The 24,834-nt window shown below is 42.7% G+C and overlaps 1 protein-coding gene across 4 annotated transcripts in view; it reads right to left on the reverse strand.

The window, feature by feature from the left end:
• Myocd (myocardin) overlaps positions 1-24,834 on the reverse strand; it is a 101,989-nt gene that overhangs the window by 22,338 nt on the left and 54,817 nt on the right. For all 4 annotated transcript variants that reach the window (XM_070026932.1, XM_070026935.1, XM_070026934.1 and 1 more), the window contains exons 6-9: positions 10,002-10,177; positions 6,550-6,666; positions 1,510-1,775; positions 712-865 (exon numbers count right to left, since the gene is read on the reverse strand). In XM_070026932.1, coding sequence (XP_069883033.1) covers positions 712-865; positions 1,510-1,775; positions 6,550-6,666; positions 10,002-10,177 — 713 coding nt within the window. The remainder of the gene's footprint in view (positions 1-711; positions 866-1,509; positions 1,776-6,549; positions 6,667-10,001; positions 10,178-24,834) is intronic.

Consider the following 24,834-nt stretch of genomic DNA (forward strand, 5'->3'; position numbering starts at 1 on the left):
TCGTTTTGGACATGACAACTTGTACTTCTCATTGTTGCAACAGGTCCACCTGTATCCTTAAACAACTGGTTTTTCCCCATCTCCTCCTCAAGTTATACTGACATCAAATATAGTGAAAGCAGGGGTTATACTGTGGGGAAGGGACATACAAAGCACCAAAGAGATAATCTTATAAATGCGTTAGAAACACATGCATGAAAGAAAAAAACATTAAAATACATATCTAAGGGTTCATTTTCCTGACATCACATTATCTGACCTTTTCCGCTTGACTCATGCATATACTAGATATTGCAAATAAGGGAAACCATGGGACCTATGTTTCTTTGGGCCTGGCTTACTTCACTTAATATAATTTTTTCCAAGTTTTTCCATTTCCTAACAAATGGGTCAATGTCATTCTTTCTGATGGAGGCATAGAATTCCATTGTGTATATATACCACATTTTCTTGATCCATTCATCTACTGAGGGGCATCTGGGTTGGTTCCATATCTTAGCTATGGTAAATAATGCTGCAATAAACATTGTTGTGCTGGTAGCTTTAGTGTGGTCTTGTTTGTAAACATTTGGGTAAATGCCCCACAGTCCTACCCTCAATTTTTTTCCTCTCAAGGAATCAGGTAGCAAAGATCCTAAGAACAATCTGTTGCGGCAACATTGAGAGTAAAAGAAAGAAAGAAAATTTAAAAAAATGCATCAAATCTTCTACCTTGAGATCATCCAAGTTAGGTGGGAGAGGGCCTGGTTTGAGAGAAGAGACACCAGTTTGTCCAGAAAAACTGTTTTTGACAGGAGACAGAGGGGTATTGCTCAGTGGTGTTGAAGAGGAGGTTGGAGTTCTAGCCATCTGTTCATTTGGTTCTCTGAAAAGCAAATGCAGAGGCACTTAAAAAAGAAATAAGTACAGACCAAGCTGCCTTGTATCAGACCACAGAGTAACTGCCTACAGGGACCAGCCATGTTAGAATCAGCAGCAGAGGGCTGGATGAAGAGAAATAGCACAGACTAGTTGGCCAGTGGCAAAAGATCCACCCTCCCAACTCCCCCACTGGTTTCTACTCCTCAAGCATTCTTTGGGGGAGACAGGAGGCCATGATGGAGGCCATGATGGAGGCCGTGGAGTAGGGAAACCTCCATGCCCTTGCTTGAATAGTGAAGCATGGTTGCACCTGGCATGCAGCACGATTACAAGTCTGATTTGAGGGTGACTAAAAACAGATGATAGAAGCCACATCCAACTCGATAGGTGAGGGTGTTGATCATGTAAACGGTGACCCAGCAGAGTGGTCACTCAGCACCTGGACTCAGGAGTCCATTTCTTCCCCAAATAGAAGTGCACCAGAATGGCGAGCAATGACCAGAATACATTCTTAGATCTTCCACAACATAGCTTTGGAAATACTCACTGGCTTCCAAGATGCTGCTTCTCATTCCCACCTGCCTCAAGCAGAGAGAAGTCATTCCCCACCTCTGCCCTCCCTGCCCACCCTGGGCTGGCCAAACTCACTTGAGCTGTGCTTGGTGTATCCCGGGGTAGCTAAACCTGTGCTGTTGCTGCTGTTGCTGCTGCTGCTGCTGCTGGCTGAGGATCTGCAGCTGTAGGAAGAGCTGCTGCTGCTGGAGCAGCCTGGCATAGGCTGAGTCCATGGGTGGTGGAGACTTCTCTGCCTTCTGGTCTGGCGGAATGTACTGGTGGTATTTGAGTTTCTTCACCTTTGGCTTGGGGTCTTTGGGCTTTTTGTGGCGGTTCTTATTGTCCCCCAAGGTCTTGGACTGCAAAGAGGATGAGGAAATGGCATGTGCTTTGGGTGATTGGGAAAAACCTGGCATTTTTTTTTTTTTTTACCTGAGAGGAGTTGTCCTCTAAGGGCTATTCTCAAATCCTAGAAATACAATATGGCAAAGCCACAAAGCTATGTCAGGGAATCTTACATCTTAGAAAGGGCTCCAAGGAGCAAGATTTTCCTCCTGGATGGAACAGAATCCAATGGAAAACCGAGTCTTACAGAGTGCTCTTTCTTAACTGATAGAGGACAGATAGTCTAGCATCTAATTGGGCAACGATTCCTAAAACTGTTCTTTCAAGTGTATCAGTGCAATCATCTTCAATTAAGCATGCCGTAAGCTGACTTATTCATGACATAAGCTTAGAGGAGATTAAAATTGTCTTTGGAAATCCAGAAGAATGGGTCTGATGGAGGATAAAAGAGATTTAACTTTCTCCCCTCTCTCACTCAGTGTGCATACAGAATCAGGGTGTCACTTTATAAAAAGAATCATTACTGAACCCCCTGGGTTCCTTCTCATTCCAATGGTTTCCCATTATAGACCTTGATTTGAGCACAGTAAAGGCGGTTAAAGGTACAAGGACTGGAAACGAAGAGAAATATTTGAAGTGGTACAATTGGGAAGATATTCTGTATTTTATGTTCATCTTGTTGCACAAGATAGGGACTATAAATACACTGCTGACTTAATAAAAATAGTTGCTATAATTCTATATCCATCACCTTTTGAAATCAAAAAGCCTCCAAATGATAGACTGAACTGGATACATACTGTTATCAGTCCAACAGTAAAATTTCCCTAGCTACTTAAAAGGCTGAGATCTGAAGGTAGAGGTTTGAAGCCAGTGGAAGCAAAAATGTCCACAAGACTCAGCTCCAACTGATCAGCAAAAAGCCAAAAGTAGAGCTGTGGCTCAAGCGGTAGAGTATCAGCATCAAGTGAAAAAGCTAGGCAAACAGTGATTTAAAGCCCCTGTACTTATAGGGGGTAAAAAAAAGTCTTGAATTTTATTAGAGGAGGTTGAAATAAAGCAATCATAAATAAATGGAGGAAGAACTTGATTCCATTAGGTTCCAGACGAGGGCGCTCCCGAATCGCTGGCTGGCACATTCTGATTTGGCAGCTGTCCTGTTTCAACCTCAAAATACTCCTCTGACTGTGGCCTTGTGGGAGGGGCCTACAACTCGCCTTTCTCTGACTCAGCGCATCCCACAGCAAAGGTGTTTTTATTTTCTCCTAGACGTCTTCCCAGAGACTAATAAATACCAAGCACAACTGTTTCTCCCTTGCTTGTCAATCACTCAGCTTTCTAGTTATTCAGTCTTCTTCTATCTGGAGAGTTTTTGCAGGACTAGGCACCAGCTTGGCCCTGCTTTGTCCCAGCTCCCCTGCTATTGGGCTTCAGTGCTCTGGCTTACAACTAAATCAGGAGTCAAGAAAATTATTTTCTCCTCTGTGATATCTTAGCATTTTGAGCATTCCAAAATATACTAAAATCGGATCTGTTTCTCTGAATAGTATGGAGCAGAGATGGTTGGATTTATTTATTTACACATTTATGCAAATGTGTAACTTAATTTCCTTTTTGGATTCATGCAAATATGTAACTTAATTTCCTTTTTGAACTCAGAGGATATGTAAAGCTGGGTTTGTTTGCTTATTTTTCTCTTTAGAGCTGACTGGCCAATGGAAGGAGGCCACAAGCAACTCTTTCTTTTGTTCTTTTTTTTTTTTTAATTGTGAAAATACTGTACAGAGGGGTTACAATTACATGGGCAAGATAATGAGTACATTTCTTAACAAGCATTGTAGCCTCCTCCTTTGTTTCCCTTTCCCATCCCTTCCCATCCCCCCCATCCCCACCCAATCTTCCCCACTTCCCCGCCCCCCCCCCCCCCCCCCCGCCACACACCAAAGTTGTAAAGTTCATTTTTCTACATAATGACTTGTACATCTCATTTTTTGCAATGGGTCCACCTGTATCCCTATTTAAACGATTTGTTTTTCCCCTTCCCCTCTACAAATTATACCGACATCAAATAAAGTGAAAGCAGGGGTTATACCATGGGGGAGGGACATACAAAGTAACAAAGAAATCATCTTATAAATGTGTTAGAAACAATCGCATGAAAGAAAAAAAAACATTTGAAATCATATCTTAGGGTTCATTTCCCTAACATCACCTTATCTGACCTTTTCTGCTTGACTCAGACATATACTAGATATTGCAAATAAGGGAAACCATGGGACCTATGTTTCTTTGGGCCTGGCTTACTTCACTTAATATAATTTTTTCCAAGCCTTTCTATTTCCTAACAAATGGGGCAATGTCATTCTTTCTGATGGAGGCATAGAATTCCATTGTGTATATGTACCACATTTTCTTGATCCATTCATCTACTGAGGGGCATCTGGGTTGGTTCCATATCTTAGCTATAGTAAATAATGCTGCATTAAACATAGTCATGCTGGTAGCTTTAGTGTGGTCTTGTTTGAACATTTGGGTAAATGCCCAAAAAGTCCCTCCCTCCCTCCTTCCCTCCCTCCTTCCCTCCCTCCCTCCCTCCCTCCCTCCCTCCCTACCTCCCTCCCTCCCTCCCTTCCTCCCTCCCTTCCTTCTTTCCTTCCTTCCTTCCTTCCTTCCTTCCTTCCTTCCTTCCTTCCTTCCTTCCTTCCTTCCTTTTTTAAGGTACTGATGTTTGTACTCAGAATTAGGCAGGTGCTCTAGCACTAGCTCCAGCACTCCTTCAATCCAGCTTTTTGGCTGATTATTTTAAAAATGGAGTCTTGTTGACTTTTTTGCCTCAGCTCCCTTTGGACCTAGATCCTCAGATCTCAGCCTCCTGAGTAGCAAGATTACAAGGCCAGCTTATTTTCGTATTTTTAAATGACATCCATCTGAATGATTTTCAGATGAATTTCATTTACATTATTCCTTTCTCTAATGAACAATGATTGAGAGACTTTTGGTGAGCCTTTTTGGCAATTTGGGTATCTTCGAAGAAATACCTATTCAAGCCCCTTGGGCATATCTTTTATTTATTTGAAGAAGGCACTATTGGGTCACTGGTGCTCTGATCATTAGAGCTGGCTCCCTCTGGCATACTGGTCTCATCTCACACAATTGTAGGGTTTTTTGGGTTCGTTTGCTTTGCAAGTGTGTGTGTGTGTGTGTGTGTGTGTATGCGATACAGGGATTTAGACTCAGGGCTGCAATTTTCTCAGATCACTTGCTAGGCTGGCACTGTTACCACTGAGCCACACCTCCCACTCTGCATTTTGCTGTTTGTTGTTTTTTTTTGAGATAGGAGGTTACTTCCTATCTGGGTATGTCCACCTATGTTAGGCTTCCCCCATAGCTAGGACAACAGGTGTACATGACTGCATCAAGCTAACATCTGAGAAGGGGTGTTTCAATCATTTCTGCTTAGGCTGGCTTTGAACCATGATCCTCCCAATCTCAGCCTACCAAGTATCTAGGATTATAGGTATGAGTTACTGAAGCTTGGCTCCCTCTCAGGCCTCCTAAGGCTGACCGCTTTATTAATTTGAAATGTGCACATTTTAAATACTCTGGTAGAAGCAGTAATGTAATGTCTCTTTATATATAGTCTTAGTGTGAACCATTTCCACCTGCTTCCTCTGTAATGGACAAGATAAATCGATAATCACATAATTTAAAAACTGTTGAATGGAGAGAATTGTAAGCTGGGTAGAGAGCTTTACTAGGAAACTAAAGTGTTTGCCATCCGTTGAGAACATAACATTGTTACTTTATCATCTTATTTTAATTTATAACCCTCCTTTATGAAAAGATCCCCTATGCTATGTATTAAGTGATGTCATTAAACATCCTCTCAAATCAAACAGAAGCTGAGTAACATAAAATGCCATAATAGAAGGCCAAGTGATGAGCAAGGAGCTCATTGAGCAGTGAGAACTCTGTGGATTGAAGGCTGAGATTAAATAAGAAATTGATTATAATAAATGGGCTCTTGTTCAAGACCTACAACCAACCAAAACATAAAATAAAATAAATAAATGGATGCTGGTGGCTCCTGCCTGTAATCCTAGCTACTCAGGAAGTTACGTTTAGAGGACTGCCAGCCCAGACAGAAAAATCCATGATACTCCACCTCCAAAAGAGCCAACAAAAAGCTGGGCTGGTAGCCCGGCTCAAGTAGTAGAGCATCATCCAAGCAAATGAATTGACCAAAATGGAGGTGCTGAGTTGAAACCTCAGTACTAGCAGAACAAACAGCATTATAATTATTACAGCTATTCATCTACTGTGAATGTCACCTCTTGGTCCCCGTGTCATTTCTCTAGGAGGAAACTGCCATGACTGCTAAGCTTTTATATTATGCAAAGCCTTCCTGGCACAAAATCCAACCTCCCTGTTCTGTTTTATGGCCCTGGCAAATCAGGTGTGTATTCCAATCAGCTGTGTCTCTCTTAAGGGTGACCTCATGAAATATTTTTAATTTAGGAATATGGTAGCTGAGCTGTAATCTCACAAAAATGCCAACACACAGTGCAGACAAGCCCCAGAATAGAATCTTGGTTCCTACACGGATGGCCCCTTTCTCAACTCCTGTTCTGTGATACTTCTAGGGGATTGAACCTGGTTATGAGTCCGCAGGACTCTCCTTACGCAATCAAACCGGACTCAAGGAGCTCTGCCCCCAGCAGTTTCTGTGAGCTGGGTGCTCAGTAGGAATGGGGTGGGGGTAGGGGAGGGGCGCTGAACAGTCCCTACCTTTACTGCAGCATGCACAGGAATGGAAGCGTTGAGCCCGTGCTTCCCTGAGTCGGACTGGTTACTGGGCTGGGAGGTGGAATCATTCTTATCATTTTCTGAGCCTGATGCATGATCCTGAAATCCAGATGTTAACCATTATTAGGAGACAGGAATAAAAGGTGAGCAATATACAAATGTTAAAATCTCCTAGGCAAAGCTCTACTGCTTTGGCACCCTGGCTTCTTATCTAGGCAGACAGGAACTGCTAGTACTTTCTAGGAGAACATCACCAAATCTATCAGCCAATCCAGGGTACTTCAGACAGAGAAAGGAGGCGATTTCCAAACTGATTTCTAAAGAGGAGTCTAAGGCTGGTTTGCTCCAACGAGACAGGGGTATCTGGTCATGCTGTGGAAGACTCTGCCTGTCCATGACATGGGCCACCTCCTGGTTTAATAAGGAGATTGAGAAGATAGGAAGAGGACAGAGTGTGTGGAGGAACTTTAGGGAAAAGTAGAGCTACAATAAATGGTGTTGGTAGTTAGAGGAAAAAGTGTGTGGGGCTGGGGGTTTAGCTCAGAGGAAGAACTCCTGCCTGGTGAGCGCAAGGCCCTGAGTTCGGTCCTCGTTCTGGGGGAAAAAAAAGTGTGTATGTGTGTACCTATGTGTATATGAGTACATGCCTGAGTAAATGTGAATATATGCATATGTAAGTATATATATGGGTACAGGTCTGAATATGTCTGAGTATGTATATGCCTGTGTGTTGAGCATATATGCATGTGTGTTTATATGTATATGTTTTAGTTATGTATACACATATGTGCATGTATATGCATTTGCTGACATAAATGTTCACATGAATGAGTAACTGCAAGACATGTCTGGGTGAGTGTATATGAACAAAGATTATCATGTCTATTTGTATATGCATGTGGGGTATATATGTATGTGTATGTGCATATCTGCATATATGCACATGTGGGATATGTGTGTGCAAATGCATATACATATTCATGAACACATGCATAAAGATGAATAGATAGATAAATATGGGAGGTGCATGCACGTGCATTCATGTGTGTGTGTGTGTGTGTGTGTGTGTGTGTGTAGGATCATCCAAACCTTTACAAGAGGCACATTTCTGTCTGCTGAAGACTCCAAAAAAGGCATAATTCTCTTTTCTTCCTCTCCCACATTCCTACCCAGTGACTCTCACCCAAAGGAAAAAGAGCCTGCTCAGGATCTCTCCCCAGGAGGTCAGAATGGGGCTGCTCAGCTCCCTGAGCTCTGGCACCTGTCTCTAGACCCATGGGCTGCTTTTCTCTTAGAATCTCGGTGTCCTCATCTGTCAGCTGCTTCTGGGTGAAATAACCTGAAAGGACTTTGGCATTTTTCCTGGGTTTGCTCAGGGCTCGTTCCTTCTTCCCCTCTCCTAGAGTTAAGCAGAGGAGAACTTGTCTTCTGCTCAAGCCATTCTTAAATCTGAAGCCCAGGCATTTGCTGTCAGAATAATCTGTGCAGACAGTCTGATGAAACGCTTAACGTTATCAAAGAAGTTTGGTTTCAAAGAGCAGCCTCGGCATGTAGGCAGGGGGAAGAAAAATGCTTTGATTATAAACTCTTGCACAATAAATGAACAAATATCTCAGCTCTGCTTCTCCTACCTCCCGTTTCCCTCCCTCCTTTCATTTTCTTCTTGGTTCAGCTTCCAGTTTGCTCTGGTTCAGTCCAGTTTGGACTGAAGATAGGGCTGACAGCGACCAGAGACTAACAGGGTTTCAGGAAAATGGGCCATGGATAGTAATTTCTAAGATTGCCCCTGCTTATCTGTATGGCTTTTCCAGGGGAAAAACATTTCTAATACAGGCTGACCGTCTTTAAACCAGAATTTCAAGTTGAAAACGCTCTAAAATCGGGATCATTTTGAGGCTGACAAGATGCTACAGGTAGAAAAGTCCATGGCCCACAAAGTTTCGTTTCATGAACAAAATTGTTCAAAGCATCATGTAAAAGCAACTTCAGGTTGTCGTAGAACTAAAGTATGAACTCTGGGTCTCACGTTTGCTAGGCAAGACCCCTACGACTTGAACCATACCCCACAGATCAGGAATAAAGTTGTGGTCTAGTGGGTTCTCTTCAGAGGAAGGACGCTGCAGAATCAGGACAGCAAATATGTCCACATGTCACGTCTGCACAAGTGTATCTCTTCCTGCCAGGTGTATATCCCCAACATCTCCTCTTTAGAGGTTCATAAGCATCATCAAGCTGGGCTGGGGAAAATGTTCATTGAGCCTGCATGTGGCTTCTGGCAATAGCAACTCCGGATTGGCAGCACGGTGGTGATTCCCGAGGTCACCTGATTCCTCAGCCTCATACATTTCAGTTCTTCCACCACTGGAATCAACAGCAAGAGGGCCTACCCTAGAGGGGGGACTGTGGGAGTCAACGAGGTGATGGCTGTAAAGTGCCCAACATTAGTTACTCCTGAACCAGAGTAGGCAACCTGGTAGTAGCTGTTGCTTACATTCTGCGTAAATGTGTTTTATGAGTGTTTTCAATACACATTCCTCGCTCTTGAGGTTTTGTGGATTTGTCCAGAAGGAGGTAAGCTCTAAGTATGGGTGAGGGCTGCAAACTAACTTTGTAGTAGCTTGGTAGTTCAGTAATTGTTAAAAGGTAGAACACACATGGGCCTGCTGGCAGTTTCTTCTTTCCTTCACCCCATTCCCTGGAAACTCAGCCATGACTCAACAGTCTAAGGAATTGGACTGATCCTGTGTGTGTGTGTGTGTGTGTGTGTGTGTGTGTGTGTGTGTGTGTGTGTGTGTGTGTGTGTGTGTGTGTGTGTGTGTGTGTGTGTGTGTGTGTGATCTCCAGGATGAATAAGGTGAGAAGGGGTATAAAAAAGATGCAAGTAAGCCAGGTGTGGTGGCACATGCCTGTTGTTCCAGCACAGGGTATTGTGTGATTGGGGGTGGGGGTAGGGAGGGAGGGAGGTGGCAGAAGACTGAAACAGGATTATGAGTTTGAAGCCAGCATGCAAAACTCTGCCCACCTCACAAGCAAAATCAAACAAACAAAACATGAGATGGATCATTAAGAAACAGCTCTGAAGTTTCCACCACATCAACGGTAGCAAGATTGATTTCAAGACTCGGGCATTGGTAGCTCCTGTCTATAATTCTAGCTACTCAGAACCATGATCTGAGGATCATGGTTCAAAGCCAGCCTGGGCTACAAGACTCTTATCTCCAATTAACCAACAGAAAGCCAGAATCGAAGGTGTGGCTCAAATAATAGGGCACTGGTCTTGAGTGAAGAAGTGAAGTGAGAGCACCACCCTGAGTGTGTGCTTACACACACACACACACACACACACACACACACACACACACACACACACACACATACAGAGAGAAATATTATGAAGAAATGAGGAAACTCAGATGCCATAGCTGATGTCTTACCTCGATTGTCCCCACAGGGCCTGCCAAAGGGGCTTCTGTGGTTTTTGCATCCTGGGGGGATCCTGCAGCACTCTGGGGGTCTTCATTTCGAGTGTGAACTGGAGAAAGCCCATCACTGCTGCTGTCTTCTTCAAATGCAAATGCATCTGTGGCCTTGGAGAAGCTCACCTGCTTCCCTAAGGGAGGGAAACCCAAGGCCTGAGTCAGTGTGGGGGAACCCCAGAGGGCTGTTTTAGGAATACTTTTACATCACCTTGGTAGCAAGCCTACATCTCTTTCTGGCCTTTTTCTTTTGTTGTTGTGTTTTCCACGTTCAGAAAAGAGTGGAGATACATTTTTTATTGTGAAAATAAGGGTTACAATTACACGGGCAAGATAATGAGTACAATTCTTATCAAGCATTGTAGCCTCCTCCTTTGTTTCCCCTTCCCATCCCTTCCCATCCTCCCGCTGTCCGTTTCCTCGGTGAGAACTTGTATTTATGAATGTGGTGCGCTAGGCTGAGAGAATGAATGAACAATGTATGAAAGGTTTATCCTCACCTGTGAAACTTTATTTTGGGGTTTTAAACCTTTCTCCACATTTTCTATGGGAATCCAGATCTTTCTTCGAAACTACATTGGAGAAGGTAGAGGAAAGTACATGGCCTGAGACTGTACCATGAGGATGAGGGGAAGGCAAGAGAAGATGGCTGCTCTCCCTGAGGTTTTTCAATGAGAAACAAATTGATAAGACAGCATGCTGTTCACATGATCTTCAAGCTAGTCACTTGGGACAAAATGTTTTATGAACTTTGTTAATAAAGGAATGTAAAGTTACTAAGTTGAAATTCCTGTGTCAGGACTAGCTAATGTTAACTGGGGGTATCCCAAAGTGACCCTCAAACCAAGCATTGCTGTTAATAAAAGTGGTGTCCTGGTTGGGTGGCAGTGGCTCATGCCTGTAATCGTAGCTACTCAGGAGGCTGAGATCTGAGGATTGAGGTTCAAAGCCATCCCAGGCAGGAAAGTCCATGAGACTCTCATCTCGAATTAACCACCAGAAAAATGGTGCTGTTGGTCCAAGTGATAGCACTCCAAGTGTGCACTAGCTCAGGGATAGCACCTAGACCCTAAGCTCAAGTCCCATTACTGATCAAATATAAAAAAATAAAAAAGCTATGTCCCAGAAATGTATCTGATGCTTATGTGTTTACTAGGGGAATTTTCTTGGTATCTTGAGTAGATTTTGCAAGTGTTCAATGGCTCAATCATGCAGAGACTCTTATTCAGTTGGGTCCTGTAGGGGAGCTGATAGACTGGCTTAGGGAGAGAGGTTATCATTCCGGGTGGTCCTATAAGCACATCCTAAAATGTCTCTTCCATTGTGTATTGCCAGCTTTCCTCTGGTTTGTAATCCAACTACAAGTACACAATGTGCCCAAGCCACATGGTCCCCTAACCTGACTGCAAGCAGTGCCTCTCTGAAAGGAATTTAAGCATTATCAGGAAGCTTTAGAAAGCCCGGTATTCTGCAGTCACACTCACAAGAACTTTTGACTCTTGCTAGGTGCAGATAAGAGAAAGCAGCACTCACTGTAGCCAAGAGAAAGGCAACAGGGAGCTGGAAGTAATGGAACAATGTGGCTTGAGGCTTGTCAGCACTACCACCACTGGCATCTGTCACCGACCCTCGTGCAGACATCTGAGTGTCGAATCAGGAAAGAGGCCAGGCCAGGCCAGGGCAAGTGGAAACTCTGGTAACTGGCCTCATGGGAAGCCTGCTAACCTGGAGAGACTTGACTTTACTGTTTTGGGCTGCACCAGTCACTTATAAAAATTATTTATTGATTTGTTGTAATTATAAAAATAATATGGATTATCATTTTAAAAATTCAAGTGATGCCACATGCCTAGTGCACACCATCTGTTTCAAGTTAATAAGTTCCTGTCTCCTTTAGATTTAACTTTATGTATCTAGAAAGATATAGACATACACATTGAAAAGGCATTTCAATGGGTGGAATCTGCTACTCAAGGGCCAGGGCTGTGGCTCAGTGGTAGAGAACTTGTACAGCATGTATAGTGACCCTAGGTTTTATTCCCAGCCTTGGAAATGAAAAAAAAAAAAAACACAGTTCTGAAACTTGCCTTTCCCCTCCTTCCACAGTGTTTCTTGGAGATCTTTCCAGATGGGAACATAGAGCCCTTCCTTATTTTTAAAATAGACATGTATTATTCCATTGGACTGATGGGAAGTTTTATTTTTAATTTATCCTTACCCCCTTTTTCTCAACTGTAAAATTTTACAATAAGAATACAGAGAATATTTAGTAGAACCTGAAATAAATAGCTATTAGCCTTTTCTGTACTTTATTTTTGTCTTTTCTTTTCTTTTTCTTTTTTCTTCTTTTTTTGGTCCTGGGAATTGAACTCAGAACATTGCACTTGCTAGGCAAATGCTTTGCCACTGGGCTACATCCCAGCCCTGGCCTGTCCTCATTATTGTGTGAGCAAGCTGCTCATCTTCTACCAGGAGGTTTCATTGGTCTTTGACAAATGCTAACTTTCTCTTAGAGACCAGGGTTCTTTCTTCTCCATTGGAACTCTACTCCCAAATGCCTCCCTCCTTTAAGAATCCAGTTTGTGAATACTATTCCTTCTTTCCTTTCAGCATACATTCTAGGCTCCCTAGATGTTGCTTTCCTGTGACATGAGTAGCCCTCTGTGCCATCTGTCCTCTCTCCAGATCATTGGCCTAAGATCTCCTAAAGAAGATATCTAAGGCTGAGGCTCATAATAGTCCAGGAAGTCAGAGCAGGGCTCTGTTGTTCCAGAAGATGACATTGTCAGATCCACTCCACAGAAATATTTAGGGACTGAACTGAGACTGAAGTCATAGACCTGGGGGTCTCAGAACCAGTCTGTAGAGGTGGTGGCAACATAGGTTACCTGCAACCTGCCAGCCATCATGGAGGTTATCTACCTCCTAGGTTTGGTTGGAGGATCGCATGATGGGAGCAGCATAGAAAATAACCACCACCTGCCCATTGTGTCCTTAGGATATCGCCAGAACCCCACCATATTGACCCAATCTTCTGAGACTTGAGGGGCTAAATGTGACAACTTGATGCCGAGAACCCAAGGCAAGAGACTAAGAAGGGAGATTGTGGTGACTTTCCCTTGGACTTGATTGGGAAAGACTGGAAAAGACTGTAGTGGTGCTGTAAAGAGCTAGGGAAGAGGTTCTGGAATGATGTAGAAAAGCCTAAAAGGAGAACGCTTTGTAGGTTCTACCAAATGCAGATTGAAAATATTAAGGGGAAGCCTTCTATCTGTACTGAACATTAGAGACATTATTTTCTTGTCATTTCTCCCTAAATAATAAGTATAAAAATGTTTATATAGCATTTACATGGAATTAGGTATTGTAAATCTAGAGGAATTTAAACTGTAAGAGATTACAAATTGTATAGGCAAACACATAGGATTTTGGTGTCCACAGGGATATCCTAGAACCTATCCCTTGCAGGTATTAAGGCATTTTATTAATCTGTCCTTTTTTCCCCCAGAACTGAAGGTGACATGTCTGTTATTGCATTCATTTCTACCCTGGGAACTTTGAGAGGGGAAGAGACAAGCTGAAGTGGAATCAGATAAGATCTGATGAAGACAGAACACTAAAGAAAGGCCTAAAGAAAAGACTATCTCTGTATCTCCATGAGATACAATCAGAGAATTTGTCAGGGATACACTGCCAAGGAAGTGTTGGTGGCAGTTAGACAGAGTAGATAGCGACACTAGGTTGACCAAGAAGTCTCTTGGAGGGGGAAGGGATTCTCCTGGAGGAGAGGGGGAAATTCTCCTGGAAGAGGTGGTGGGGGTGGGAGGAAAGAATTCTCCTGGAGGAGGGGAGATTGAATTCTGCCTGGAATGATAACCAGCTGTGGACAGGACACAGACATGGAGAAGGCCATTTGATAATGAGAGAGTGAATGAGAAACTATACAGTGTCCAGGAGGACAAATGGAGTGGGAAGTGTGAGACAGAAATGACCAGCCAGGGAAAAGTATTATCTTAAGAGCCAATCCTTGGAGAGTTAGAATCCTAGGGATACACTTGTTCAGGTTAACATCCACCGTTGAAGAAGGTCCCCACTTAAGTCAGTGCCAGGATGAAAGCCATGACTACATGCAACCAAATACAAGGTCCACACTCAGCTAAGTAAATCAACCGAGTCCCTAGATCCCAAATATGGCTCCTATCTAGCATCTAAGACAGTGTGACATCATCCTAGCCAACAGATGTGCTGAAGACCACCCAGGGCCATCTAGGTACATGGGTACCACCCATCACCGTTCCTTAGGGGCTATAAGTGATTTGGATTTGACATGGCTGGGACACACCCACTCATTTCTGCTGCTAACAAGAGCCATGGCAGGGGAGGGGCACTGGAGAACACTTGCCAGTGTCTTCCTCTTGATGCAACTGTGTGTGGTGTTCAGTGAAAGCAGGCTCTGGAGTCAGACACCAGACAATGAACACCCTAGGTATTCATTCCTTGATTCCACTGTGTCAACTATAGTGTGACTATCTGAGCCTCAGTCTCTCCATCTATATAATGGGAATATTCATCACTACCTCTTGGAGTTTTCAAGGGTAAAATCACCTAGATAAAGCATTGAGCCCAGATGCTGACAGAAGTATTCCACAACGTCTGGCTTGTTGGGGTTAGTGCTTGCCCACTTGGGGCAGGCCTCCAGTCCACTTTTATTTGTTTGTTTGCTTGCTTGTTAACTGGAGATGGAGTCTCTTAGACTTTTCTGCCTTGGCTTGCAGATCCTCTAGTTCCAGCTTCCCAAGTACCTTAGGATTACAGGTGTGAGCCAGGGAGCCAGACTTATAGTTACTGTTTTGGATGGGGTCATTGGCTGGTCTCAAGTTTAATATTCAAAAATAAAACAAGGACCTTGGAAGCAGATTATTCTGTGTTGAGCTTGCAAAGGGCAGCATAAGTCCAGAGCCAATAAATCCAGTTTATTAAAGACCTAGCTTCCCCAAGGCAGGGCAAATGTGGCTGAACAAGTAGGAATCTCTCCTTCCTGGTTCAAGCCAGGTTCCTGCAGAGCAGAAAGATGGCTTTATCTGACTGCCTCTGAAATATCTACATCTGTCCTTTTGCTTTATGACCCTGGGCCTCTTCCCTAGTCTCCCCCGGTGTGAGACTGGCTGGGAGCAGTTGGAGAGCAGAGGGCTGGCTATTGTCCCTGCAGACACAAGAGGCAGTGTGATGACAGGGACCTGTTTGGGAAGTTCTGACATCATCCTCTGGCTATGCCCAGGGTGTTGTGGAGCGGGGGGGGGGGGGGGGGGGGGGGGGGGGGGTGACTGGATCTAGGCATTGGACCCCTGGGGACTTGGGGCTGGTGAGTGACTCTGAGCTCCCCCTGGAATTGATTAGATGACTGAGTCAGCTGTACTTTCTTCTACACAAACATTTCCAATTCCAAGATTATAGTGAGGCAGTGGAGCCCTTGTACCTTTCAGCTAGGATTTGGGGCTAAAAAGTTAGAAAGTGTGTGTGGGGGTGGGGGGGGAATGGGCCTCCTGGCTTATCTACTTGATAGATATGTGAACCACAGTCAAGGAGGGGGGGTAGCTATTTTATTTAATTTTTCCATTTCCTGGAATTCATCTCTATAAGTAGCATTTAATTTTTAAAATTATCTTTAAATAGTTGTACAAAGGAGGTACCATTTAACAAAGCAGCTTATGAATACAAGGTATCTTGATCAGTGTCAGCCTCTTCAACATTCTCACCCCTTTGACCCATTACCATGACAGACCAACCACTCCCACCCTGTGAAGCAAACTTCTATTTCCTAAGAGAGAACAAATGTCACCAATGTGTGAAATGTAGCCATTATTGAAATGTGGCTGTAAAGATACTTAGATAGACCAGTACCACAGTGTGGGATGGACAGACAAATGCGATTGTGTAGCCTGAGTGGGGAACCAGAGCTCTATATTACACAAACAGTCATAAGCAGGTGTTTAGATGGCAGATTCCTTTTCTTCAGAAAGTTCCCCTCACTGAGAGGACCCACAGTCAGGAAAATAGCTAATTCCTATAAATTTTTATCCTGCATCAGCCCTGAAGGTTAAAAGAATTTCATTAAGGATGAGCTACAAATTCCTCCTTGGATCTTTTTTGTAAGATACCATTCAGACCTTCCTAGTGCCTCAGACTTCTCCTTTGGTATTCCAGGATCTCTCTTCAATTCCCACCCTCCTTAGGCATGTCCTATGTTCCCCTGAGCAGAGCACAGGTGACCAAATCAGGCTTGTCAAATCACCAGACCAGACAGCACAATCCAGTCAAAGGCTCACCTTCCTTACCTTCCTTCCCAGCTGCTCCCACACTCCAGTGCTAACCAGCTCCCTTAATCTCCAGCCTCACTCCCTCACTTTCCCAGGACTCTTCCTTAGAAGAGTATTTGTCATGTATGCTTTCATGTGTTTCTTTCCCCCAAGGATCAGTTGTACTTTGGAAATGATTTCTCATTGTGGAATGATAGAATTTTATCCATGAGAAAGTTATGCCAAAGCAAACGTTTTCTTTCTTATGCCAAAGCAAACAATCTTACCATCTGGCTTAGGGCCATAGTTATTGTATATCTGCCTTTAAAATGGATGATTACAGAGTGTTCAAGACTTCCAGAATCCCCAAAGATAGGCTGGATTGCTAGTGAAGGGGAGGGTTTTCTTAGAAAGTCAGAGCCTGGGGATAAAGATGAGCATGGGTTAACATAGAATCTTTTGGAAATGTACAAGACTCGTTAGAAACAGGTGGTTTGGTACCAGCTTTGGAGGAGGCTGGGGTCCAACAAGCTGCTTTTTTAAAAAGAATACTGGGAATTTAAACAAAACCAAAAAACAGTTTATCTTTGGCCATAGGGCTCCTTGCTGTGAATCAGAGATTAGAGTTAGACAAAGTTAACTGGAAAATCTGACTCAAGTATAAGCCCTGACCCCATTCAAGGGTAACATGAAAGAAAGAGGAGGAGGAGGAGATTGATGTTTCTAGTTGAAAGCCAGGACTCTGCTACCATCGGAAGAACTGGGAAATCCAGCCTGATATTGTTTCACTCCAGCCAGAAGTCAGGTGTCTGGACAATATGCAGTTTCCCTGGGATCTAAAGAAAGATGGTGTTAAATAAACTAAAAACTCTGAGGACCAACAAGAGAATGAACAAATTAAGAAGAGCTCCCAGGGGCTCATTACAGCAGGATTAGCAGACAAGGAAATGAAAATGAATAGAAATTAGAAGAGCCAGACTCAGACAATAGAAATAAGAAGTAAAAACCCCAAACCAGAAAAACAGGTTCCCCATATTTCTAGATGGTAAATGACAAAGACAGAGAGATATAGAAGAGCAGGCTATGTTTGCTCTCTTTTCTGCAAACTATTCATAAGTGCACAGAGGCCGGAAAAATGAGAAACAAATCTGGGGAAAGGAAATCCCAAAACTCATCTGTTCTTATATTTTGGTTAGGGCCAGCATCACCAATCTTGGCCACCTAGAACCCTTGTCTAATGGTTGGAGGTTGCTAAAGGACATGCTAAAGGACATGACCCAGCTCAGAAAGAATAAAGGCAACAAGGAATTGCTACCATTTGGAGTCTTTTCCTCCCATATGCTGTTTGGGGAGTGGGCAATGTTTCTCCTTGTTTTCCCCATCCTTCTCTCCTTTAACCTATTATACTAAAATAAATCCTTGCTAACACTCTCTCTTGCTTGTGAGACACCTTGAAATTCTTACTGTGAGTGGATCTCAAAGAGGCCCTGTGATTTTTGCAAGGAAGCTGAGGAGAGCTTTCCTCCAACCTTCAGTGACATCTCCAGGAATGGTCACTTGGTAATGGTCACTCACAAGGTGAATAAGGCCTTGTTAGATTCAGGTGTGTTATTTCTTTTCTTTTTTTTGGGGGGGGGAGGTGGGCAGGGGGATTACTGATCCTGGGGCTTGAACTCAAGGCCTAGGAATTGTCCCTCAGCTTTTGTGCTTAAGACTAGTGTTCTACTATTTTGAAAAAAAGAGCCATTTCCAGAATTTTTTTGTAGTTAATTGGAGATGAGAGTCTCCCAGACCTTCTGCCAAGGCTGGTTTTGAACCACAATCCTCAGATCTCAGCCTTGGGAGTAGCTAGGATTACAGATAGGAGCCACTGATGCCTGTCTGATGTGTTATTTCTGTCCTTACAAATCATCATGCTGCAAAACATCACATGATTTTGTCAGTGCTCCTGACTAAACCTGAGTCAGGCTTTCCTATGACAAGGAGAAAGCCAATCAGAGCTGTGCTGAGAAGGGCCACAAGGAAGCTCATACTCCACTATCCTGAACAGGCCATCATTGACAGAGGGATCTGTGTTTCCTCTGGTTGATTTTTGCAAACTCTACCAGCTCCAACAGCCAAGTCAAAGGTTGGCAGTCACCCTTGGAGAGGAAAATGTGGCAGGGTGGGGGACAGAAAATTTGGAGGGGAAATGACTTGGTGTGGCCATTCAAGCAACTACATGTCTGGGAATGAAAGGAAAAAATTTCACAGTGGGGAGGGAAAACTCAAAAATTAAATCCCCCAACAACAAATCCTCAAAGAAACAACTGCCCAATAACTATCTGGGCTAAAGACTTAAAGAGAAACTTCTCTGAGGAGGAAAGAAGGATGGCCATTAGACACATGAAGAAATGCTCAACCTCCCTAGCCATAAAAGAAATGAAAATCAAAACAACACTGAGATACCACCTCACCCCAGTTAGAATGGCTAAAATCAAGAACTCTAATAACGACAGATGCTGGAGGGGATGTGGACAGAAGGGAACCTTACTGCATTGTTGGTGGGAGTGTAAACTTGTTCAACCACTTTGGAAAGCACTATGGAGGTTCCTCAAAAGACTCCACATTGAGCTCCCTTATGACCCAGCAATCCCACTTTTAGGCATTTACCCAAATGATCACAAACAAGACCATACTAAAGCTACCAGCACGACTATATTTATTGCAGCCTTATTTACCATAGCTAAGATATGGAACCAACCCAGATGCCCCTCAATAGATGAATGGATCAAGAAAATGTTGTATATATACACAATGGAATTCTATGCCTCTATCAGAAAGAATGACATTGCCCGATTTGTTAGGAAATGGAAAGACTTGGAAAAATTATATTAAGTGAAGTAAGCCAGGCCCAAAGAAACATAGTTCCCATGGTTTCCCTTATTTGCAATTATTAGTATATGTCTGAGACAAGCAGAAAAGGTCAGATAAGTGGATGTTAGGTGAAATGAACTCCAAGATAAGGAGTCAAATGTTTTTTCTTTCCTGCAATTGTTTCTAATATATTTATAAGATCATTTCTTTGTTGCTTTGTATGTCCCTCCCCCATGGTATAATCCCTGTTTTCACTGTATTTGATGTTGGTATAATTTGTGGAGGGGAAGGGAAAAAACAAATTGTTTAAATAGGGACACAGGTGAACCCATTGCAGCAATGAGATGTACAAGACACTATGTCAAAAAACGAACTTTACAAATTTGGGGGGAGGGGAAGAAGGAGGAAGGGGGAGCGGGGGGGGGGAGAGATAGGAAGGGATGGGAGGGGGAAACAAAGGAGGAGGCAACAATGCTTGATAAGAAATGTATTCATTACCTGGCCCATGTAATTGTAACCCCACTGTACGATATTTTCACAATAATAATAATAATAATAATAATAAAAACACCCTTCCTTGGTTGGGAAGTGGTCTCGATAAGAAGGTATGGTTGCAGAAGTGACAGTCTTTGGTGAAATTGGGAGAGAGGGAGACTTTGACAGAGTGGGCCTCTCAGAGCTTGGCGGAAACACAAAACCACAGCTGGAGAAAGAGCTGGGAAATGTAAACACAACTGGAGCGGCGCGTGGACAGAGATGGGAAAATACACAGAGGGCAGAAGAATGATGCACAGCACAAGCTTGACTCGCCCACCCCCCCACCCCACCCCCCCCACCCCCCACCCCACCCCCGTGTCAGGGATGCAATGTGATCACCAGGAGGCAGGTAGAAGAGGGGACGGTGTTATCTGTGTGGCAGGCAGCCTACTACTGGTCTGTAAGCAACCTTGTGACATGTCTGTCACATGATGTGGCCACGTGCTCATAAAACTTGTAAGCATATAGGGAAGATCATTGCTGGAAAGGAGGATGCCTGGACTCAGCATGGCTGTTTAATTCTTTATGACTGGTACCTACATCTAGAGTTTTCTTTCTCCAGCTATTCCTTGTGTATCTTCTGCACCACTTCTGTTTTGTTTTTGTTTTCATTTTTTCCACCAGTTCTGGGTCTTGAACTCAGGGCCTGGGCACTGTCCCTGAGCTTCTTTTGCTTGAGGCTAGCACTCTACCACTTGAGCCACAGTGCCACTTCGGCTTTTTCTTTTTTATGTGGTACTGTAGAATTGAACCCAAAGCTTCATGCATGCTAGGCAAACACTCCACCACTAAGCCACCTTCCCAGCCCTTCTTCTTCTGTCTTAAATATTACAGTATGAGAGCCTCATGTTTACCTCTCTCTTTCTATGTACCTTTGCTTTCCCCCATCTCTCCTCTTCCACCAGAACTGTTACTTGCATTATTTCTATGTATACAGCAGTTAACTATTATTATATATAATATACATTTCCTATTATACTCTTGCTTGCTGTCTCCCCACTAAGCCAGCAGAAATCGTTATATATTGCTGACTGATACAGCCTGGCATTTAGAAGGTTCTCCATAAGTACTAAATGAAGAAAAGAAGTGATGATGATGACTGTCTTGGGTGCCTATTAACAACCTGATTTGTATTATATGCTGAAGACTCCCATGTCTGAACTCGTATGCCAACTCTTTCTCTCTCTGGAACTCTGTTTCTATATAAACTCATCTCTGCCTATGGATTTGGGGGGCTTCCCCCAGTTCAACATTTCAAAGTAAGAATTTCTCATCTCTCTTCAGATCTGTTCTTCCACTCATTCTCCAGTTTTTGATCCATGACAATAACTTTTACCCAGTTGCCCAAGACAGAAGGCTGCTGTCATCTTGTCTAAACTGACATAGTATGATCTAATCATGCAAAAGCAACAATCTCTTAAATTCTTTACAGATCCACAGCCAAGACTTGCTCTGGCTCTCATCAGCGAAGTCAAACAACTTCCCAATGGAGCTCTGCCTTTCACCTGCCTCTCCTGAGGCTAGTTCATACTGCAGCCAGCGGGCCCTTTCTGAACGCACAGCTCCTAGTCTGTTCCCACTCAGACTCAGCTCTCGTGGTCACTGGAAATGCTTCCCATGCTTCTCAGCTTTATTCTCATTTTTAAAACTTAAAGTTTATATCCATTCCCCTAGCAATGAAAGCATCCTTGATGTTTAAATCTTTCCTCTGCCTTGAAGATAGAATTTAAGCGACCTTTATTGCCTAACCAATGCTTAACTCTCTATTTGTGTTGCTTTTCTCTACCCCTCTCAGCTCAGCTAAGATGTCAGCTCTTTTAGGATTCCTCAGAGAGAAGCACACTTAGATCGCTCTATGTCTATGTCTTCCATAAAAAGTGTCACAGGAAGGATGATTTTCTTCTCCTAGCCCTCATTTCTTACCAAAAATGCAAATTCCTTAGGAGTCAGGATGGAGAGTAATTTATAAATGGCCCATCAGTGTCTAGCTAATTCAGTACATCAATTGTATATTGACATCTAGTTGGGGGGAAAAAACCAAGCTCCAGAAGATGGTAATTGCTACTATGGGGGTTTTACAGATGAGGCCACTGAGGCACATGGCCACATGGCCACATGGTTCAGTATTGGAGGTCAGGCTATAAACCAAGGCAGATGGATTCCAAAGCTTCAGAATGGGGTTGCAGCTAGCTGATACACACTAGCCAAGCACGTGGGTAACTCTAGGTTTGATGCCTAAAATCAAAGACAAAAAACACCTAAAAAACAAAACCCAGAATTGGAGGGAAAAAAAGAAGCTCCAGCCCTCATGCAAATTCATCCCAGAACCCAAACTCAAAGCCAAATGGAATTCAAGAAAAGACGAAAGGCCAACAACACAGATGAATAAAATCATAAACTATTCCTTGGTAAAAATCAACTAGCAAGAAAGATTTTTAGATTAAGGAAAAGAGAAGGCAAAAGAGAAACCATGGATACAAGTGTAAAATGTAAAATAAAAAATGAAGTCTAACACCCCCCACCCCCGCCCTGTCCTGAGAGACTTAGAACCATTGTCAGCAAAGATTATATGCTATTTGAGACTAATTCACTTTGAAATCTACAAGGAAAATGAAAATATCTAGAATAAGGTAAATTATGAAAATTAAGAGAAAATTTGAATACACAAAAACACTCTGGACCAAAAGGCAGAAAATCTAGGAACTACTTCTAAATCTCACTACTTAGAAACCCTAAGAACTACTAAATATAACCATTTAGAAGATCTAAGAACTACTTCTGGGTCCCTATGATGCAAATATGCAACATTTTCAAGCAATTGATCATTGAGATTATGTTTAAATGCTTCCAACACATAGACAAATAGGAAAAGGTAAGTATAACCTAGTTTGACTTATGATGAGTTGACTTGGGAATTTTTTTGACTTTGCCAATATGCTAAAGTGATAAGCCTTTAAATCTGAAGCTTCAGTTTTGATCTGTAGGCTGGCGATAGGAATTATGACCCTCTCTTGTAATGTTGAGCAGAGCAAGCAGCAAGCCAGGCTCCAACCAGAGGAAATAATGAATGTTTGACATTGCTGTGTCACTGGGCAAAGGATATTTGGTAAGTGGATGTAAAAAATGCATTTTCCTCTTATAACTTTTCCAGTTTACGTTTGGGTTACCAGAACATAACTATAATTTGTCAAGGAGCATCTTAACATTATCTAAAAAGAACAGAATAGACTAATATTACCTATGAATATGTTGACAGTCTGCTCTGGGTATTTATCAACACAGAGGAGGTCCCTTCCTTGGTATAGAGTTATTGCTGGGGAAGAGCTGCCCATACCAGAGCAGGAGATACTTTCCAGCCCTACCTATGGTTCTCACAGCAGAATGAGTGGAAGTGACGTATTCCTTTCCAAGTTAAGACTGTGTGAGTAGTGGCTGGGCCTTCTCATTCTTCCTTTCTCCTTGTCTGGTTAGATTCATGAAGGAACTGGGGGGCAGGCAAGCAACGGGTCTGCTGCCTGTGTTTCTAAATAAAGCTTTGCTGGAACGCAGCCATACCCATTTGTTGACTTGTTGCTATGGTGACTTTCACACTACAAGGGAAGAATTGGGCAGTTGTGACAGATGCTGCCTCAAGAATTTACTATCTAGTCCTTTAAGAAAAAGTGCTGCTCTCCCTCTGGGGGATGGTGGGGTGACAAGAAGGAAGGAGGCTGCCCGACTCTTTGGGGGCAAGAAAGAAGCTTAATGTTAGTCCAAAGAGGGCAATTCCAACTAATGTCCAGATGGATGCAGAATCTCAAATAAGATACTAGAATGATTTCTTAAAAATACTTCATGAAGCCGAGTGCTGGTGGCTCACGCCTGTAATCCTGGCAACTCAGGAGGCTGAGATCTGAGGAGTGTGATTCAAAGCCAGCCCTTGCAGGAGACTCTTACCTCCAATGAATCGCCAGAACACCGGAAGTGGCACTGTGGCTCAAAGTGGTAGAGCACTAGCCTTGAGCTGAAGAGCTGAGGGACAGCACTCAGGCCCAGAGTTCAAGCCCCCCCCCCCATGAACCAAACCAAACAATTAAACAAACAAACAAGCTTCATGAGAGCCATATTTTCACAAAGTTAAGGATGATTGGGAAAGGTGGTAACACACAGAAGGAGATTCACACCATCACCTTTTCAAGCATTTAAATAAGAGCATCCAGCTAGTAAACTGTTCCTAGAAAGCGGACAGAAAAACACTTCCATAGAACATCTCTATATCAAAAGCTCGTACTGTATATGGGAGTGAATGACTACTGACATTTCCACTTAAAAGAGGAAAAAAGATGAAAATATATCAACAACTTAACAAAAAGTGATATGTGATATATCACTTTTTTTTTGTTTTAATTTGACACAGGGTCTGGCTATGAAGCCCAGACTGGTATCCTATCTTCCTTGTGCTTTTGAATTGTCAATAGGTCAATAATAGTATTCAGCCATGCAATATAAACATGATGATCAAATTAAATTATATAAACGTCTCACTTATTGCATATATAGACATTATATGTGTATTATATATCACTTAACTAATTTTATATATAAAGTAAGAATTTATGTGTGATGTAGATATTTTATATTTCCATATATTATATATACCTAATATATGATGAAATATACCAGTTCATATGGTGCAAATATATTAGTTCATATGATATAACTGTACTATATTTGTGTATATAGTTTTATATTCATTTATAAATAAAATATATGAAAAATATATTATATATTTATGTATTATTATTTGTTGTTTTGTTACTGAACATGGGGCTTGAACTCTGGGCCCAGGCACTGTCCCTCAGCTCTTCAGCTCAAGGCTAGTACTCTAACCACTTGAACCACAGTGCCACTTTTGGTTTTCAGGTGGTTTATTGAAGATGAGTCTCATAGACTTTGCTGCCCAGGCTGGCTTTGAACCATGATCCTCAGTTCTTTTTTTTTTTTTTTTTTTTTTAGTTTCATTGCTTTATTGTTTTTTAATTCAGAGCTTATTCATTGTTTTTGTTTAACTCAGTACTATACAACGTGTATAACACAGCACTTTCACATTGGTTTGCGATTAA

Source organism: Dipodomys merriami, unplaced genomic scaffold (genome assembly GCF_024711535.1).
Source record: "Dipodomys merriami isolate MVZ:Mamm:240054 unplaced genomic scaffold, mDipMer1.0.p SCAF_19, whole genome shotgun sequence".
In the NCBI taxonomy this organism is placed as follows: Eukaryota; Metazoa; Chordata; class Mammalia; order Rodentia; family Heteromyidae; genus Dipodomys; species Dipodomys merriami.